The sequence below is a fragment of the Rutidosis leptorrhynchoides genome, chromosome 6 (genome assembly GCF_046630445.1).
Source record: "Rutidosis leptorrhynchoides isolate AG116_Rl617_1_P2 chromosome 6, CSIRO_AGI_Rlap_v1, whole genome shotgun sequence".
NCBI classification, from domain to species: Eukaryota; Viridiplantae; Streptophyta; class Magnoliopsida; order Asterales; family Asteraceae; genus Rutidosis; species Rutidosis leptorrhynchoides.
In genome coordinates, this window is record NC_092338.1 from 434455764 (window position 1) to 434469473 (window position 13710).

General features: G+C 37.6%; 3 protein-coding genes across 3 annotated transcripts; 1 reads left to right on the forward strand and 2 right to left on the reverse strand.

Annotated features, from left to right (window-relative positions):
• Positions 1 to 262: 262 nt before the first annotated feature.
• LOC139855288 (uncharacterized) lies at positions 263 to 4541 on the reverse strand. Its single transcript, XM_071844523.1, has 2 exons — positions 3479 to 4541; positions 263 to 279 (listed from the first exon to the last, which is right to left on the reverse strand). Exons 1-2 carry the CDS (start codon positions 4539 to 4541, stop codon positions 263 to 265), a joined length of 1080 nt encoding a protein of 359 aa, XP_071700624.1.
• Positions 4542 to 5623: 1082 nt separating this feature from the next.
• LOC139855290 (uncharacterized) lies at positions 5624 to 6322 on the reverse strand. The gene has a single exon (XM_071844524.1). It carries the CDS (start codon positions 6320 to 6322, stop codon positions 5624 to 5626), a length of 699 nt encoding a protein of 232 aa, XP_071700625.1.
• A 5341-nt stretch (positions 6323 to 11663) lies between these two features.
• LOC139855291 (wall-associated receptor kinase-like 20) lies at positions 11664 to 13556 on the forward strand. Its single transcript, XM_071844525.1, has one exon. The coding sequence runs from the start codon at positions 11664 to 11666 to the stop codon at positions 13554 to 13556; it is 1893 nt and encodes a 630-aa protein (XP_071700626.1).
• The last annotated feature ends 154 nt before the right edge of the window (positions 13557 to 13710 follow it).

A 13710-nucleotide genomic window follows, 5' to 3' on the forward strand; every position in this document is an offset into this window, starting at 1 on the left:
ATATATATATATATATATATATATATATATATATATATATATATCTACCCAATTACGCCTAAACAACTAGTTACAAATGTACAAACGATTAAGTATGTACCTTTCGATACGTACGGGAAATATATATATTTTTAAACTATAGTTGTATATATATATATATATATATATATATATATATATATATATATATATATATAAGTAGTATTATTATTATAAAAAGGGGGTTTTACCGTTTAATGATCGATTTGTCGATTTTGAAACTTTAGTCGCAGTTAAAACCTAATGTAAAATATTAAAAATAAATATAACTTAATTTAAAGCGTAAAGTAAATGACGATAATTAAAGTGAGATAAATTAAAGTGCAATAAATAAAATGACGATAAATAAAATTGCGATAATTAAAAAGTACGATAATTAAAAGTGCGATAAATAAAATGACAGTAAATAAAAGTGCGATGAGATATAAAATAAAGGAATTATGCTTATTTAAACTTCCGTAATCATGATTTTCGACGTGTTGATTTTAGTTTATTACCATGGGTTAATTGTTTTTTGTCCTGGATTATTTGATATGTCCATCTGGTTTTTGTCCATAACAGTCCATCAGTCATAAATATAAAGTGCGAGTGTCCTTGTCAAATTATCCTTATACCCGAAGTCAAATATTCCAACTAATTGGGGACTTAAACTGTAATAAGGTTTTAATACATTGTTAATGATTACACTAGGTTATCGACTGTGTGCAATCCAAGGTTTTAATACTTCATTAACAATTACACCAAGTGTCCTTGTATGTAATCCACCCCTGTTTTAATGAGTCCATTGACTATTAATCCATCCCCGTGTTCGGTTAAATGAACGATTATTAGTATTTATAAATATCCAGCCCATCGTGTCCGATCGAGTGTAAATGGTTATAAATAAATACGTCAAATTGTAAATCTCTATATTAAATTAACGAACTATCATTTAGTTAAACAAATATAAAGCCCATTAATAGTCCATAGTCCAATTTCCACAAGTGTTGGTCTTTTGTCCAAACCCCAATAATGGTACAAAGCTCAATAACCCCGTTTTTAATATTTAGTCCAACATCATGATTACTTCGATTTAAATAAGCATAATAATAACTTAGCTACGAGATATTAATTTAAAAAGGTTGAACATAACTTACAATGAGTATTAATCGCGTAGTGTTACACGGACAGAATTTTGACTTACAAACTTACAACATTTGCTACCATAACCTTATTATTATTAAACTTTAATATTAAAATTATAATTAAAATATAAATATAAATATATATTAAGAGAGTGAGAGATAGATTGAATTAGGTGTGTTGAAATCGATCAGAATGCGCGACCTTTTATAGGCCCACGTTTCACGGTACAGCTCCACGAGTGCGGAGCTTTTGTGCTTCACAGCTCCGCGAGTGCGGAGGTTCAATTTCCAGCTCACACAATTTGGATCCTAGCTTGCCGACGGTTTTTAATATATAAATATAATATATATATATATATATATATATATATATATATATATATATATATATATATATATATAATTTTATAGAATTGATTATATATTATATTATATTTATGTGCATAGTTAATTTGTAATTTTAGGACCGTTGCGTCGTGCGTTGATAGTTGACTCAGGTCCCGGTTCCGGATTTTTGAACGCCTTTTCGTACGATTTAATATCTTGTACTTTGTGTTTCACAGCTTGTACTATTGTAATTTTTAGACGTTTCTCATCAATAATTTGAACCACTTGGATTGTACTTGGTACTTTTTAGCTTTTTGGTCATTTGCGTCTTCAATTCATCGGATCTGTCTTTTGTCTTCACCCATTAATATTTAAACGAATATCACTTGTAAATAGAACAATTGAAACTAAAAGCTTGTCTTTCTTGAGGGATAATGCTATGAAATATATGTTCGTCTTAAGCATTATCACCCCCCCCCCCCAGTTTAATTTTACGAAGCTTTTTAACCAAGCTATGTTGAATTAAACTCAATCTGCCACTTGATTACTTGATTTGACGTCTCTGATCTTAGCAATTATTTACCCGGGTGCGATTACCTTATCTCAATCGTATATGCAACTAATTCAGGAATCAACATAACCTATCTAATGGCAATATCAAAAGTACAAGCATGCATAATCCTATATACTCGAGCACTAGTCAGGGATACACTATTAGTATGTAAAAATTAAATTATGAGTACTCACATATCAATATTGAGATTCAATATTGCAGGAAAGGTACGTAAACGCAACGGAGATGATAAACACTATATTGACCTCACGAGCATACCCATGAACCATACTCAATCACCTCCATAGCTATAACCCATAATTTCCTTAATCCTATCCCACTCGAAAAAACAACTTTGAAATCACTCGGACAGCACTCCTTCGTAATATTTTATGTATACTAATGATATCTTGAGATAATACGGAGTAAATATATATATGTAAATCGATTGAGAGAGTTTAGAGAAAACTATTTTCAAGTTTCTATGAAATAATGAAACCTATTGAATTCTATTTATAATAGATTTTTGAATTATTAAAGTGAATTATTAAAGTATGAATTATTAAAGTGAATTATTAAAGTATGAACTATTAAAGTGAATTATTAAAGTATGAATTATTAAAGTGAATTATTAAAGTATGAATTATTAAAGTGAATTATTAAAGTATGAATTATTAAAGTTAAAGTAAAGTAAAAATAAAGTAAAGGTAAAGTTTAAGTATAGTAAAAGTATAAAACTATGTACGTATAATACGCGTATAAATATATATAATATTAATTTAAATCGTTATATATATTTAATAAAATAAAATATAAATATCGTTATCTTTATCATACTAGTTAAGTAATGAGTTGTCAAAAGTGGTTCTAGGTATTTATAAAAGTTATATACGTTTTAATAATAAAGTTCTTTTTAAACTGAAAACATTTTTGTACGTTTGAAACTAAATAGATCAATCGAGTCTTTATGAGATTCAATCTTCCACTATCCTTTGTCTAGTTCTCAATGATTGACAATTTGTTCATATTTATAAATCACTTTACCATTTTTCGAATATTGTTAAAATGAAAAGATTTCTCAAATCAACGTGGGCCTTTCAACAGAGACTTGTAATCATAATTCAATATATCTGATAATTCAATCATTTGATCTTATCTTCTAATTCCATTGATAAACATTTTGAAACAGATACAATCATATAAAGTATTTAATCTAATATTTTGTTTACGTTTCAAGTTATAATATATATACACATATACATATATAATCATATTCGTTTAATGGTTCGTGAATCGTTGAAACTTGATCGAGGTTGAATGAATGTATGAACATAGTTTAAAATTCTTGAAATTTAGCTTAACAAATATTGCTTATCGTGTCGGAAACATATAAAGATTAAAGTTTAAATTTGGTTGGAAATTTCTGGGTTGTCACATGGACCTACTAGATCAATGCCCCATTTTGAGAAAGGCCATGCTGACAGTACCGATATCATCTCTTGCTTTGGTTGTTTTTGAACTTTAGCATGGATCTGACATGGCTCACAGGTTCGTAAGAGCGTGACTGTATCTTCGTGCATGGTTGGCCAGTAGTACCTCATCCTTAGTATCTTTGCTACAATTGACCTTGGTTCGGAGTGAAGTCCACATATACCTTCATGCATTTCTCTGATGATCATTGAAGCTTGGTTTGGTCCGACACATCGAAGCCATGGGGTGAGGAAAGATTTTCTATACAGAGCTCCGTTCATCATTTTGTATGACGGTGCTTTGATTCTGATCTTTCGTGCTTCCTTTTTATCTTCGGGTAGAATCCCGAGTTCCAAGTATTCCCTTATTGGCTTCATCCATGTGTTTTCTTCTTCAGTGACTAAGTCGTGGACTTCCTGAGCTTCAATGGACCTTTTTTCTAACACTTCAACCAATACTTCTTTTGCGAGGTGCGCGAAGGTGATGGAAGCTAATTTGCTCAGGGCATCTGCTTTCTTGTTTTGACTCCTCCTCACATGTTCGATTGTGAAGCTTCTGAAGCTTTCCATTAGCTCCCTGACCTTTGATAGATAGAGTTGTATGGTAGGTTGTCTTGCCTTGAAGATACCTAAGACCTGGTTAGCAACAAGTTGGGAATCTACAAAGGCTTGCAAATGCTCGATTTTCATCTCTTTTGCTATTCTGAGCCCGGCGAGAAGAGCTTCGTACTCTACTTCATTGTTGGTTGTGTTGAATTCGAAGCGCAGTGCATAAGTAAACTCTTGCCCTTCTGGGTTAATTAACATGAGCCCTGCCCCTGAGCCATTAGAGCTAGAGGCTCCGTCGGTGAACAATTTCCATTCATTTGTTTCAACACGCAGAATGATAATCTGTGCGAAGGTAGAATCACTCCCTTCGTTTGTCTTCGTTGTTTCTGCCATGAAGTCTGCTAACACTTGGGCTTTAATTGAATGATGAGCTTGGAAATCGATGTCATATTCCCCGAACTCTATGGCCCATTTGGCCATTCTTCCCGACTTTTCTTGCTTCATGAGTACCTGCCTAATTTGCTTGTTAGTTAACACAATGATAGGATGAGCCTGAAAGTACCTCCGTAGTTTCCTTACTGTGTGGACTAGAGCAAGCGTGAGCTTTTCGAGTTCAGGATAGTTGGCTTCCGCACCTTGTAGAACACGGCTTACGAAGTATATTGGGACCTATACCCTTTCTCGCTCTGCTACGAACACCGCACTGATGCATTCTTTGGACGTTTCTAGATAGAGATAGAGTGTTTCTCCTAGCTTCGGCGACGTCAGGGTCGGCATATTAGCTATGTGTGCCTTCATATCAACGAAGGCTTGTTCTGCTTCTTTGGTCCATGATATCTTTTTCGCTCCCAAACATCCTTTTGAAACTTTGAGGAAAGGTAACTATTTTTCAGCCCCCCTGGACAGGAATCGGCTTAATGACGCTAGCTTCCCATTTAAGCTCTGCATCTCTTTGACTGTGGTTGGTGTTTTGAGTTGTTGTAGCTTGTCTACTCTCTCCGGGTTTGCTAAGATTCCTTTCTTAGTGATATAATATCCTAGGAACCTTCCTTCTTCTACCCTGAACGAGCATTTCTTGGGGTTTAGCTTCATGTTGACTGTCTGAAGAGTATTAAAGGTTTCTTGAATGTCTTTCAACAAAGTGCTTTCTTCGGAGCTTTGATCACCATGTCATCAATATAGGATTCCAAGTTTTTCCCCAGTTGCTTACGAAAAACTTTGTCTACCAACCTTTGGTGTGTAGCTCCAGCATTCTTTAGTCCGAAGGGCATCTTCTTATAACAATAGATCCCCTTTCTTGTGAAGAATGATGTCTTTTCTTCGTCTTCCTCGACCATTTGAATCTGATGATAACCCTTGTAGGCGTCAAGAAAACACTTATATTTGTACCCGGTTAGGGATTCCACCTTCCAATCAATCTCCGGCAGAGGATAGCAATCCTTTGGGCAAGCTTTGTTGATATTTTTGAAATCGACACAAATTCTCCATCCTCCGTCAGATTTTTTCACCATGACGGGATTCGCAACCCAAGTGGGGTATTTTGCTTCTCGGATTATGTCAGCTTATAGTAACTCTTCGACTTCTTTGCAAGCAGCCTCATCTCCCTCGCTGGTGAGGTTTCTTTTCTTCTGATGTATTGGTTCCAGGTGCTTGTATTCATTGAGCTTATGCTCTGTGGAGAAGGTTGTTCCATCGATACTGAGCATTCGAGGGATGCCGGTCATATCTCTGTATTCCCAAGCGAAGATATCAATATTGGCATGTAGTAGTTTGCGAAGCTTTTTATTCGTTTCCGTAGATAATGAACCTCTGATTGTCACCTTTTGCTCAGGGAACAGAGGGTTGATGGAGATTTTCTCTTCGTTCGAATCTTCTTCTCTGGCTTCAAGGATACATTCCCCTGGCCTTTCCTCTGTTTCCCTGATAGCCATGATTACTTTTTCTCGATCATAGGTCGAAGCTAGGGTACCGATCCCTTCGGGCGTGTAGAACTTTACTAATTGATGTATAGTAGATGCAATTATTCCCATTTTCATCATGGCCACTCTACCTAGCAGAATGTTATGCTGTGAGGTGGATCGAACTACTACAAAGTCTAGTGTTTCGGTCCTGGATAACGGTGGTTCTCCAATCGTGAAATCGAGGTCTATCTCTCCGATAGGCCAACATCTTTCCCCGGAGAATCCGACTAGAGGTACTCTTGGTGGATTTAGGCGGGCTTTAATGGCTGGGCTAAGCTGATTCAAGCAATGCTCATACATGATGTCGCATGCACTGCCGCCATCCAGGTAAACTCGATGTACATCTCTCTCACAGACTCGTCCGTTGATTGTTACAGGTTTATCGGAGGGAGTGATGGTATCGAGTGCTGGGAAGGAGATCTCTTCCCAATCTATCACTTAGCTTTTTCTTCCCCTCTTGTAGGTCCTTAGTTTCTCAACGGCGAAGCATTCTGCGACCATCAGTATGGCATTGTCAGCATTCGGTTTCTTTTCTTCGGGCTATGGTTCTTGCTTCGGTGTCTTCGGGTTGCGCATGCCCTTTACCAGATGCGCTAATTTTCCAGATCTGACTGCCTACTCTATGGCCTGCCTCAACTGTATGCAGTCGTCTGTTTCGTGCCCGAAGTCATTGTGAAAGTCACAAAATTTGCTTGTATCTCCCAACTTCCCCTTGCTATTCAGCTTTGGTGGAGCTTTAAAAGCTTGAGCAGCTCTTTCGGTAGCTAGGATCTCTTTAGGTGACTTCATCAACGTTCCGAGGATCCCGGGGGTGTTTTCCCTTCGGTAAGGGGAGAACCTGTTCCGTTCGTTCTTTCTTCCGGACTTTTCTTCACGATGACTTGCCTTTTATTTTCGCTTAAAACCTTGGGATTCTTCGTATACGAAGCTTTTGGCGGTGTCTTTAGCATCCAACCAAACGTAAGCCTTGTCTAGTAAAGCTTCGTAAGTTTCGGGGAGATCTTGGCTAAGATGCTCCACCATCACTCGGGTCCTACATCCGTATAAGAGCCCCGAGATTCTTTGTAACTCGGGGAGTCCTGGGATCTGTTGGGTTTCATCCGTATACCGGATGAGAAAAGCTCTCGAAGCTTCGTTATCCTTCTGCTTAATACTGTGAGTAGCAACATGATTTTTCTTGTGCTTCTTTTGCTGGCTGAACTTTGACCTGAAAAGTCGTTTAAGGTCCTCGAAACTCGAGATGGAATCCTTTGCTAAAGAGTCGAACCAGACTCTTGCATCGCTTTTGAGCACGTATGAGAACGCATGGCAAGCTACAGCAGTGTCCCATCTTGACAATCGAGCCGCACCTTTGAAGATATTTATAAAATCATCAGGGTCATCTTTCCCCTCGTAATACCCCAGATGGGAAGGTATCTTCATCCCGACAGGTAATGGGTGGTTTTTTATTGAAGATACAAAAGGGGTTTTCTGACTTTTCCAGGATTGGTCTAAGTATCCGCCGACGTTTCCATTGGCTTCGTGGTGAAGATTGTTCGCTACGAGGGCGCCTCCAGTATACACATTTTGGTAGGGTAAGCTCACCCACGGATTACCTCCGTTCCATATTTGCGGCCCATAGGCAACGAAGCGTTTTGATGAGTCACCATGGGAATGACTCCCGTGGCTGGTAGGACCGTGCTGGTGTTAGGCATGTTTTGCGAAACAATGGGAAACGGACTCCCGAAGGTATATTGTTGCGAAACTGGCCCTCCGGTGTAGCCCAACGGGGCACTGGTGGTTATCATTGAATGAGCCGGTTGCGAAGGCACCGGCTGAAGAGTGATGTTCGGAGGGATTGCCAGCTATGAGATCTGGGGCCGACTGGTAAGAGGGAGACTTCTTGTTGGCCTCGCCTCCATTTCTATTTCTTCGTCAATGTCCTCGCTATCATACGTGAGGGTTCGCCGACTGTGTAGGTTCCCCTCTTCTCGAAACTTTTTGATAACGGCGCGTATGTTATCGTAGTTGTTTAGTATGAAAGTTTTATCGATTAACGGCGGTGGCCCAGAATCACTCTGATCTGTGGTTATGGGCATAGTTGGAGTGATTGGCGTTCGTGTCCCAGTTTCGTGCTGATCTACCTCAGATGGTAAAGAGAAACTGGGTGGTGGGTGATCAGATTCTGCAATGATCTTGTGTTTTTCTCAAACAAAACGAGTATTGAGGTGGTGTCCCACGGATGGCGCCAATTGTTTGTACAATTCTTGGCACTCCTTGTTAACGGAACAAGGGTATTGAGATCTGATCACTGAATGGGTGATATAACGGGGTATGATGATGAATGTATGCTTGTTGGCGATTCCCCGAAGGTAGTACGAAGGTATCGTACTTTACGCCACCAAGATACGAAGGTAACTCATTGAGAGTGTTTTGTATATGAGTGATTATGACTTAGAGTGAATGTCTTGTCCAGAGACTACGTTCCCTTTATATAGGGTTAGGCAATAGCTTTATCACCAGCTTTCTAGGTGGATTCAGTCTTCGAGGCAATCTCTGATGAGACAAAGGGGACTTTCCCTTCGGCTGACTGTAACCTCTGCTGGTTCAAGAAAGCTAGCCTGCAGCATTCCTCTTTTGTCATTTGGATGCTAGTGGAAGCGAGTTTGCTCAACCCGCTTACTTCTCTCCTTCAGTATAGGTGATCTTGTGACTTTAGGAGAAGTCCTTGTCCATTGGTAACCGTGATCCCTTCGTCAATACGTTCCTTCGTTGCTATTGCTTCGTATAACGGAAGTGGTTTCGTACCAACTCTGAATATTGGGATTCTACTTTGGTAGCATTCTTCTTTTTATCATTTGGGCGCCATTATTTGATTTCGGGGATATCCCGCCTTTGATTTGTATTTGACATATGTGTTCTTGTGATCCCATCTTATGCCACCTGTCATCGTTAGGCATGATACCTTCGTTAGCGTAGCTTCGTGTGTCTTGACGGGAGGATACACTATCAGAAAGCAATAATATAAATTAGAAACCAAATCCGCAATGGACGTTCAGATTTAAATTTAACATATACAAAATTCAAATCCTGAGTGATTTACTGATTGCGTTATGACGAGGATTCAGATTGAAGAATTAGCAAATCAATTTTGAAACCTGCATATTAAAATTAAAAAAGACGGATCGATAAATAATAATTTACTGTATTAGGTTATTGTAACTGAAATAAACAATTGGTAATGAGAGCCAAGAAAAGTGAAAACGCACCGCGGTCAATAGTTCCTGAAGAATTGGGATGTGAGGAAGAGGTGTTTATCAGTTAGATTTTCATTTTTCGGTTTATTCGAGTTGTTTTGTTCGGTTTCAAAAGTTTAGAGGTAAAACCGAAAACTGGAACCGAAATCGAATTAAAATGATAATCGAATCTCGATTTATTGTCGATTCATGATGTTTTGGATCTAGTTGATTCATAAAAAATGATAATCGAAGCTCTAGGAATCTGTTCCAAGTCTCAATTTGAAGTAATTCGTGATTTTAAATTTTGTGTTAATTGGATATTACCTCAATTCTTGGGGTGGCCAGAGAAGGGTTGGAAACAGGCAGGGAGTATTCCTGATGGGCTGCGTACACTAGAGTATGGGGTCGGATTACTCGCCCTTCCTGGGTAACCCGAACAGGGAAAACCTTACAACTTTATGTTTATGTTTATGTTTGAACACGCAATCTTTTTGTGAGCAAAAATTAAATTGCAATTCTTTTTTGGCTTAACCAAATTGAAGGTTATCATGATTGTCAAATTGGGTAACTTAGGTTACCTTTTCGGGCCTTTTTTTTTTTTTAATTCAAATGTATGAGATCTAACTAAATTTTTACCAGCTAGTGAAGCTCGAGTTGAGAACTCATGTAATGATATCACAACACCTATCATGGGACGATCGCTACATTTTAGACAACCACTCTTTTTCCGGCTGCATTTCAAGAGGGAATATGCAGATTGTACTATGGTAATCAACTTTACAATATGCTCTACTGATCAAAGATTTGCTGATGTGTCGTTTTAGTTTGGTGGAACTGTCTATATCAGTTTTTTTATCGGACGTTCTTAGAGTCACTTCTTTTTCGTGTATCAGATTCACTTGGGACTTTATTCACATCTTGATACTCTGGAGCCCTTTTAGATACAACCAAACTGGCTGATATTTTATGGTTACCAAATACTAAAAGAGCAAAGTTAAAATTAAATGAATAAATCAATATTTGTCTTTTGAGGAACTTAGTGATGTTTAAATTTGCATTTTTAAATTGATTATACTTTTTAGATAACTATCGTTAACCAGTTGTACCAAACTTGTTATACATTAACGGTGTTAAATAACGCAATTATGTAATAATTAGCTTTTTAAGGGGATAATACGCGAGAAAGGAATAAACTGATTATACATTTGCTCCAGTATCCTGCTTTTTCATATTCATGTTTTGTGTCTCTCAAATCAAAAAATAATTGATTTTTATAATTAGTTTGTCAAATGCTATTGATTAATTATTTACGATTTAAGAACGTTATAATCAGATAATCACCTTCTGCAAATGGAACACCCGTAGTGCCATAAAGTATGAATGAATTTAGTAAGTGAAAGCAGCTCCAACATTAGAGATGATTATTTGTTTACATTTGTGTCTCTCTCTGTTTCAGATCCTGTTTACAGTAACATCACCATACCTAGCTAGCTTTCGTTTCTTATTCAAATATACTTATATTTGATCTTTTTCCAATTCGTAGGTCGACCTGTCAAAATTGTTAAAGGATAACATGAATATGCTCAATCGTCATTTATTGTACACTAAAACGATGACACGTTGTGGTAAAGTTGGAATATGATCTACATATAAAAATACTTTTTTAGGGACCATGGGGCTGCTTTTGCACATTCTCACTTTTCGGTCTACCACAGCTTTAATCTACTAGATGCCATATTGTTGGTGGTGAAGTGTGAAATGTTAGCTCCTGTACTATGATCTTTTATGGAAGGTTCATAAAATTAAATATTAGTGCAAGAATTTGCATAATGGAATTTAAATAAGTTACTATTTGTGTAGGAATCAATCACCACAATAAGAAACCACAACAAGAAACCGTACAATTCTTGCCTTTGTAAGTAATTTGAATCAAATCCTAACATTAAGTGTTGTCCGAATTCACACATTAGTCACTTTCATAACGCTGTTACTATGAATTATATGAATAAAGGAAGTTAGTTTTTTTATGGATTAACGGGTTATCCGGCTCGTTTTGCGAGCCGACTAATCTCAGGGCGATCACTTGCTTTGCAGGTAGTCCAATGTCATCGCGGGTAAACCTTTGCGGCCAAGGGTAAATTTTTTCATTATGGGTCCGAATCAAAAATAACTTTTTATGTTCTTGCTAAGCGTAGAGTCTTGATTAGTACACACCTTTGTTCTACAAATGGTGCTCAAACTAAGGTTTCAATAACTTCTTGCACCATAGAATAATCTCACAACCACACACTTCAGTAGTTTTATAGATTCTACCCACCATACTTTTTACTTTTATATTTCAATTGAAACCACTTTATTCCTACTTTTTAGCCTTTATTTAACCAACCCCATGTATCACAATATCTCCAATATCAACATTAACCATGAGAAGCCTAAACAAGAAAGTAATGTGCCTTGCAGACACCTTTTTCTTTCTAATTTGCTTCTATTTTTACTCCTCTTCTTCTCAAAAGATTTGCCCAAATTGTGGCCTACTAAAAGTTCCATACCCGTTAAGTACCAACCCCGATTGTGGCAACACGGATTACACTCTTCTCTGTGACACTCACTCTCAAAAACTATACTTCAACGCCCTGAACGGAAGTTCGTATCTTGTGGTCAAAATCAAACCCGAAAGTCAAAAACTAGTGATTCAAACTCAACCATGGTTGCCGAATTCATGCATCACTCAAGATTTTACCGTTAGTGAGGGACTTTGGTTAAACCAAACACTCCCTTTTAACATCTCTTCCTCAAACACTATCTTTATCTTCAACTGTTCACCTCGTCTTTTTGTGTCACCCCTTAATTGCACTCCTTCAAGTCTCTGCCATCTTTACCTTGAGAACTCGGGCCGGGTTGACCCGTCCCGTGCTCTTCAGTGTGCAAGTACCATCAGCCCATGTTGTACCTTCGTTGCAGGTGGTCTACCATCAGCATACAAAATTCGTCTGCACGCTTCTGGCTGCCGAGCTTTCAAAAGCATTATAAACTTAGATAAACAAAAACCGCCAAGTCTATGGGAAGAAGGTATCGAGATTCAGTGGGCCCCACCACCCGAACCCATATGTAAAACGCAAACCGAATGCTCAGTTTCTTCCAAATGTCAACCTATCAAACAGGGCATCTCTCGTTGTCTATGCAATCAACATTATAAATGGGATCATGTCCTAGGAGTTTGTCTAAGAACGAGTCCTAAGTCAAAGTCAAAATCCGGTCATACCATCAAGATTTCAATTTGTGTAGTCTTGTTTTTTGCGGTTGCAGTGGTGATGAGTGCGATTACGGTTAAAAAATCTAGAAAAGTTCGTCAAAAAGCGAAGGTTGCAAAGGAGAGAGAAGAGTTGTTTAAATCAAGCAACGGGATGAAATCTGCACGAATGTTTAGTTTAAAAGAGTTAAAAAAAGCAACGAACGATTTTTCTAAAGATAAACTTTTGGGAGTTGGCGGTTTTGGTGAAGTTTATAAAGGCGAGCTTCACGATGGGACAGTTGTAGCGGTTAAGTCTGCTAAAGTGGGCAACATAAAGAGTACTCAACAAGTACTTAATGAAGTTGGGATTCTTTCGCAAGTAAATCATAAAAATCTTGTTCGACTTTTGGGATGTTGTGTTGAAGCTGAACAGCCATTAATGGTGTACGAATACATTTCTAGAGGAACCCTTTATCATCATTTGCATAGCGAGTCTTGTAAGTTTTTGAATTGGATATCAAGATTGAGAATATGTTTACAAACGGCCGAAGCACTGGCTTATCTTCACACGTCGGCTCATACTCCAATTTATCACAGAGATATTAAATCGAATAACATACTTTTAGATGATGAGTACAATGCAAAAGTTTCTGACTTTGGTCTATCAAGATTGGCTAAACCAGGGTTGAGCCATGTCTCAACATGTGCTCAAGGGACACTGGGCTATTTGGACCCGGAGTATTATAGGAACTATCAATTAACAGATAAGAGTGACGTTTATAGTTTTGGTGTTGTGTTGCTTGAAATTCTCACTACAAAAAGGGCGATCGACTTCGCGCGAGAAGAAGATGATGTAAACTTGGCGGTTTACGTTGCTCAACGAGCTGATTCGGTTATGGAAGTTGTTGACCCGAGATTGGTCGAAAATGAGGCTTCTGGTCAAGTTTTGAATAGTGTAAGCCTCTTTTGTAAGCTTGCACTTGCATGCTTAAAAGAAAAGAAAGGAGATAGACCAAACATGAAAGATGTTGTTCAAGAACTCCAGTCTATACTTGAAGGTGTAGATCAAGATTTGGTTTCTTGAGGGACAAGTTAATAATGATTTGATGCTTTTTTAATGAATACATGAAATGAATTCCAAAGATAGCAGTGAAGAATCTACAATGACTAATTAGAATAAAACTAGAATAAAAAAAGCAGGAAAGTATATGCATTATTTTCCTTAAATAAATATGATA

Excerpts from the sequence above, each read along its gene's own strand:
- LOC139855288 (XM_071844523.1), bottom strand. The coding sequence starts at position 4,541 with ATGGCCAAATGGGCCATAGAGTTCGGGGAATATGACATCGATTTCCAA.
- LOC139855290 (XM_071844524.1), bottom strand. The coding sequence starts at position 6,322 with ATGTATGAGCATTGCTTGAATCAGCTTAGCCCAGCCATTAAAGCCCGC.
- LOC139855291 (XM_071844525.1), top strand. The coding sequence starts at position 11,664 with ATGAGAAGCCTAAACAAGAAAGTAATGTGCCTTGCAGACACCTTTTTC.